This window comes from Mytilus galloprovincialis, chromosome 10 (assembly GCF_965363235.1).
Source record: "Mytilus galloprovincialis chromosome 10, xbMytGall1.hap1.1, whole genome shotgun sequence".
Lineage (NCBI taxonomy): Eukaryota > Metazoa > Mollusca > Bivalvia > Mytilida > Mytilidae > Mytilus > Mytilus galloprovincialis.
In genome coordinates, this window is record NC_134847.1 from 17,417,030 (window position 1) to 17,423,960 (window position 6,931).

At 29.5% G+C, this 6,931-nt stretch overlaps 1 protein-coding gene across 1 annotated transcript; it reads left to right on the forward strand.

Moving 5' to 3' along the window:
• Positions 1 to 814: 814 nt before the first annotated feature.
• Positions 815 to 6,715, forward strand: LOC143049014 (uncharacterized). The gene is made up of 2 exons (XM_076222830.1): positions 815 to 921; positions 6,200 to 6,715. The coding sequence occupies exons 1-2, from the start codon at positions 916 to 918 to the stop codon at positions 6,563 to 6,565; spliced, it is 372 nt and encodes a 123-aa protein (XP_076078945.1). The 5' UTR covers positions 815 to 915; the 3' UTR covers positions 6,566 to 6,715.
• The last annotated feature ends 216 nt before the right edge of the window (positions 6,716 to 6,931 follow it).

Consider the following 6,931-nt stretch of genomic DNA (forward strand, 5'->3'; position numbering starts at 1 on the left):
CATGTATTAAACATGTAATATTAAAGACGCTGTGTTTGAGCTTTTGATTTTGACATTTGATAACCGTTTCAAAATTTCCTTATATCTCGGTACTTTTGGTATTTTATTTTTTATGAACAACGTTATCGTCTAAATTTATGATATTGAAATTGAAATAATGTTACTAGTTTATTATAAGGTACAAACATAAACACGGTTTAAAAGTAAACGATAAATGTCACATTAAAGTTTATAAATGAAATCTTATATAATATATTATTTATAGCTTAATGATAAACTTAATGATATATTATGAATGTACTAACGGCTTTTATTATTTTTGAGAAAAAAATCCATTACATGATAATTTACAAATTATTGATTTATATATCATTTAACCCAATTTAATGCACCACTTATATATGCATTCCAAAATCGCAATACCGACTGCTTAGGATACCATCAGCGAAGAAGGAAAACAAAATTTGAAAAACTTAAATTCATTTTTTTGGGGGAAAGCGTATTCCTTGAGTTAACTTTGATAAAAGAGGTGTCCGAACAATCTGTGAAAGAAGGATACAAGTTTTAGAGGGACAGTCAAAATGTAAACATATTCAAGAAAATCTGTTTATTCTTTGATTAGTGATTAATATTATATTACAATGTTTACTGCTATCTCACTAACATAATAATTTCTAAACATATCCATGCAAGCACAACGTTTAACATTTTATGTTCATCCACATATTTCATTATTCATTATTCTTATGCAACGCTTACCTTCTATATTGTTTATAACAATTTACCTTGTTTAGCTGTGAATTATCAAGATGTTAATATTCCAATGTGATAGATTCCTACTAGATAAATTTAAATGTTTGTTAAGAACAACAGGTAAAATACTTTCGAGCGACACTACAACATACATCTCAAGATATGACGGTGAGTAAACTTTAAATCAAGATATTTTGCAATTATGTCAACATTTTCTGCTCTGGGTTCATATTTTTATTTAATTGCTATGAATGCCAGAACATATGCACCAGACAAGTGATCATGATTTTCAATGTTTGATATGGTCGGATTTCCAAAATGTGGTTTTGTCATATTATGAAGAATTTATTCGTCATCAAATATACTTTTAATCTGAATTGCGATTTTCAGTATAAAGACTTCATGCATTTATATGAATATATTCCTCTTTGTGTCATTGTTTTACTAATTTTTTCTGGAGATAACCAAAATATTTTCAGGCTAAAATTATACTGAAATCTAGCAGTTAAGAGGTGACGGTAAATGCGAAAAGGGTGAGAAATTATGAATTTGACCAGAGTTATGATACTTGAATTAAAAACTTAAAACCAATACCATTTTTTAATAGTTAAAAAGATCAATAATACATGTTTGCTTTTATTTATGTTAAAATGCTTACCAGTTTAAATTCCTGTTTATATCAATATGTGATAATTCTAAGGCATTTCTATCTCAGGAATAGATTAAGCTGAAATATTTCGGAAATTTTGGTCCTCAATGCTCCTTAACTTCGTATTTCATTTGGCCATTTTAATTCTTTTTTAGATTTGAGCGTTTCCCATGAAATGCACTTAACATACATTTTCACTCAAATAGATTTTAGAGCGAGATTAACATCGTACAATAACATGTATTTGTCGTCAAGGTCTTTTGTTCACAAAACCAAAATTCAAAAACGAAGTTTTAAAAACAAAATTCAAAAATCCAGATTTCAACCTTCAAATGTTAAAATCACTTTAACCTTATGAATCATTTTCATTCCCGGTAAAATCAAGTGCCATGAAGGACAATACTTCAAATAATTTTGTTAACTAGCATATCGGGTTAGGCATTAAACCAGAAGTAACAAAACACTACAGTCATATATAACCTAACCATGATTTTGCGGATAGTTTTGTGTTTATAGACTACTTGTTTCTTCAGGGTTTTTCACAATAATTGCTTTTTCCATAGTATTATATACTGTTGTGTATATTATTTTGGTAAGATGTCTATCACATGATGAATTTAACACCTATACCCTCTTTCCACCTTGCAAAATATCATATACTTCAAAGGGTATTCAATATATAGATAAGAAGTACGGCCTTCAACAATAGGTAAAATCCATACCGCATAGTCAGCACTTAAATTCTCCGAAATCACAAATGAAAAACAATGTAAACGAACAATCGGACAGCTTGATATACGTTTAAATGATAACGAAGCCCCTACTATTTTAATTTTATACAATAAGACTTTTCTCAAAAAGTGTATTTGACGGATTATAGTGATGAAAGGGAAGTTTTTTCACTTTATTCTTTTCCAGTTGATATCTTAATGTTTTGGGGTTTTTTTTTATATCCAGGTTCAGTAATTTTTATCAGTTACAAGTTTTAAATAGTGCTATATGCGTTAAAAAAAAACTATTATGGGATAGTTGTTAAGAGAAACCCAAAGTTTGAATTTACAATAAAATTGACTTTACTTTAAAACATTCAAAATTAACTAATTTTAAACTAATCAGAATAAAAGAGAATTCTGAATAAATATTTTGACATAAACTATGTTAGATGTACAGATGTACAGATGTCAGTAAATCTATTCAAGTTTTTATAGTGAAAAGGGTGTTGGCCAACTTTTTTGATATACTACTAGTCATTAAATCAATTATTTCGTAAAAATATGACCATATGAAATTCTTTCGGCAGGGTGAAAAATAAAGAATATATATTTGTCTTTATGTTACGACCATTTTTAGCCGTATGTTATTCAAATTCTAGACGATTGTTATCCCTACTGCCATCGTACTATAAGTGAAACCAGTTATCATAATTATCAAAAAAAACTTAATTCACATTGTTTTTTCACTGACCCTTCCGCTCTTAACTTAATTTGGGAAAATGGTTGACTAATATGAGCATATGCTATCAGAATATTCTTTTTGTTTTCCTTAACAATGTATGTGTTGTTATGTATATTGACTTGGGCATCATTCTTTAAATATTGTAAAAAAAGTGATGTGTATTTTTATATACCTAAAAAATATCACTGTTAAATTATAATTTTATAAACACTACATCCAGCATGGATTCTGCATGTCTTATCCCCTCCCCCAAAATTGGCACGGATGAATAGAGGGTTTAAGGTTTTGATTGTTTTAGGTTCTTTTCTCAAATGAATACATAACAGATCTTTGTTTCAAATGAAAATAGCTTTAAGCTATAGAATAGTTCATTGAAATGAATGGTATGACAGGGCAGCCGACTGTGGAGATAGTGAAAAGCACAATCCCAAATGAAAGTAGTTATTGTGATGTGATCTATGCAATTTCTTTTCAACGCCTGTTGTGTCGTGTTGACAATGTCATATTTTTCTACTATCTCGAAAAATTCTATATAACTTTTAAATTTTTATTTTAATCTTTTTTTAATAATTGAATACCCATCACAGTAAGATTTATAGTTTGTTTTTTTAGAATTCGACCATGCCATCTGGACCAAAACAATCTTGGTCTGTGTGTGAGTTTCATATAATTTAAAATTCAGTATCGATAAACTTTTGGACTACGTAGATACTATGGTTCATTTCGCAAAAAACGTTGCTTTCCAGTACGATATGATGGCTTTCATTTGGTTTAAAAGTCCAAACAAACGTTAGGACCGAACTTGAATCCATTTTTTTCATTCAAAAGATCGATGTAGGATAAATAAAAGTTGCAGGGATTTTGCCCCTCCAACCCCCTAAATATTTGAATTAAGTTTTATGTATCCTACATTGATCTGTTGATGTCGTCCATAAGATTTTAAGGTTATTCAATATTGACATCTCGTGAATTTGCTTCTTTTTGTGTATTAATAAAACATGGTTGTGAACTACAGTTTCCTTTACGCCACTTCTTTTTGTATGAAAGAATGTTGTGTTTGTTTTTGCTTTCGTAAAACTGATAGAAATTGCAATTTTATTTACGGATAAGTTAATTTCTTTTCAACGTTTTAAAATATTTTTGCGTTTTCATTAACTGGTTTTAACTGGTTTGCTTATACCAGGAAGGGATTACCATTAACATTTTTGAATTTTGAATGCTCTTCAACTTTGTACGTGTTTGACTTTATAACTATTTGATCTGAGCTTTACTGATGAGTCTTATGTAGACGAAACGCGCGTCTGGCGTAGTAAGTTATAATCCTGGTACCTTTGTTTTTTAAAACACTACTGAGGAACGTTTTTTAAAGACGTGTTGCGTCGTAGATTGAATTCAACATTTTGTGATTTTTCATTATTTATTTTTTTTTGCTCGCGAGTCCTTTTTGTATCAAGAATTAGATTGTTGCTTTTAAATTGTAAATTACACCAACAAAAAGTCAATTTAAGAAATGTGTATAACGTGTATAAATATATTTTGCATCTGGTATTTGTAGCCAATTTCAGTAGAAATTGGTTGAATACCAATGCTACATTTCGCCTTGAGATTATTAACATTATTTAAGTTGGATCAATTAATTTTGATTTAAGTTTTATATCTTTATTTAAGTTTTGGTTTGGCTTAAAACAGGAGATAGCGGTTCTTAGGAGTTTAAATTAAAAACCCCGTTCCATCATAGAGATGTTGATGATAGGCATTTAAAAGAAAATATAAAGTGTAAAACTTAACTCAATTCTTCAAGGCTGATAAAACAAAAAAGGTCTTAAGGTAAAACAAAACCTAGCCTAGGAATTAGTGTCAGCAAATTTTAAACTTTATAAAAGAAATTTGATAAAAAATATCTGCATTGGAATCCAAAACCGATAAACTTTGAACTGGTTGTAATCTTATCGTGTACTAAAAGTTTACCGACATACAAGTTTCAAAATATGATTCATCTGTTGGTAGATAATGTTAGGTGTAGATTTTAAGTCCTTTATTTCAAATGATTTTGGAAGTCTAAATCGGCATATAGAAATATTGATGCCAATATTATGCCCTATAAGTATTTCATTTTATAGGATCATCAATTATGTGATTATATCTGTTAGTATTAAAAAATAAACAAAAAATTAATATGAAAATAAAAATAAAACATGCTGTATGATTGCTTATAAGACAACTCTGCAAAACTACAAGACTAATTGACGTAGTCTTTTCAGCTATACCAGTTTTTATTATTCAAATACATTGTATAGTTGTATCTCATGTTTAAAATCATCTTTTAAAACATTTCATAAATTTATGCCATCTTAAAGCTCTTTTTAATCTTATAAACTAAGTAAACGTCAGTTAAATTGTCCTTCACATGGAATTTCTCACCGTTATCTAAATAAAAATAAACTAATACCAGCTTGAAGCTCTTTTTTATCATATGAATTAAGTAAACTACATTTCAGTTGTCCTTCACACATGGAATTTCACACCGTTGTCTTAATAAAAAGGTATAATCTAATACATAAAACTCCATAACAACCTAGGATTCAGATCAATATATAACAAAGGTAGCTGTATAGTGTTTTGAAAATCCAAGTTAATTTGAAAAATTCAAGTTGATTCTGAATTCAGTACGACTAAAAAGTCTAGCATTTTTAACCTATTGATTAAATCCTCAAAAATATCAGCAATAGAACAAACTACCAAACAACCTGGCATAGCTGTATAATTTGATGAAAATCCAAGTTGATTTGAAAAAGTTATAGAAATAATTGAAGATGACTACTGTATTTGAATTGAATCAATTCTTTTTACCTATTAATCTAATTGTTTAATTTTATAGCAATAAACCAAACTGCCAAATAACAAGAATTTTGTAAGATCTAATTTTAATTTAGTTAGATGGGCTGATTCAGACTAAACTAAATTTGAAGGTCACGACTAGTCGAGACAGGTCGAGATTGATCAAGACTGATCGAGACTAGTCGAGACAGTTTGAGACTGGTCGATACTGGCCGAGGCTGTTTGAACCTTATCAGATACCATTTCAGACAACACCAAGATTATCATGTATTGGATCAGACTTTTTAAGTAACGTCGAGACTAGACGAGTAAAATATGTGCTCGATTTTACTGGTTGAACATAAAATATTGTCTTTTCAGACTCTGGGCAGTTTGTAGTGATATCTAATAATTAAGTTATTATACTGGCCACTGTCCTTTCTAGAATAACATATAATTTTGAAAAAATCTTTTAAACTGACAACAATTTCTCCTTTATAATTGTTTAATTTTGTTTCATAACAGAATCAGCCACAACAAACAGAATACAGACAATACAGCACATCTCATGAAGCTATTCAGGCTATCTTGAAAGCCGTTGAAGGAAATAGTTTCGCTCAGTTGGTTTTACAGGAACTTCGCACCAAGATCTACGACATAATTGGTGATGATGACTATCCCTACAAATGTCGCTTATACATTAAAGAATTGGATTTTTCTTACTGTATCGGAAATACAGAAAAATGTGATAATGTTTTAATGATCAATATCAATGACAATTGTAAAAAATATCGTTGGTTGAACCCTAACAAAAGCTGGTATTCAAGGTGGTTTGACCTCATCCCTTACTATTACAAGACCAAACTTCTTGCTCTTGAAAATGTCAAGTAACACTTACAAGCAACATGACTTATACCTACAGAAAGGGTAAAACCAGTCATAACATGATATATTGTTTTATGAAATATGTTTAATTCATAATTTCTGGCATTGGTTATACATGAAACTGTAAATAAAATGACCTGATAACACAGAACAAAACTGATTTATTATACTTTATGTCAAAATGCCAGATTTTGATTGGATTATACGAGGGAGACATTGACAATGTTTTCTATGGACAATAATCTTCTCTATCACCATTTCAGCTATGTGTTATTGATATATTATCCCCTGGCTCAGCGGGAGACTTTTTTTAATGTCCCCCTCTCGTGCGGCCAAATCAAAAATCGATAATTTGAAGGACAATGCAAGTAC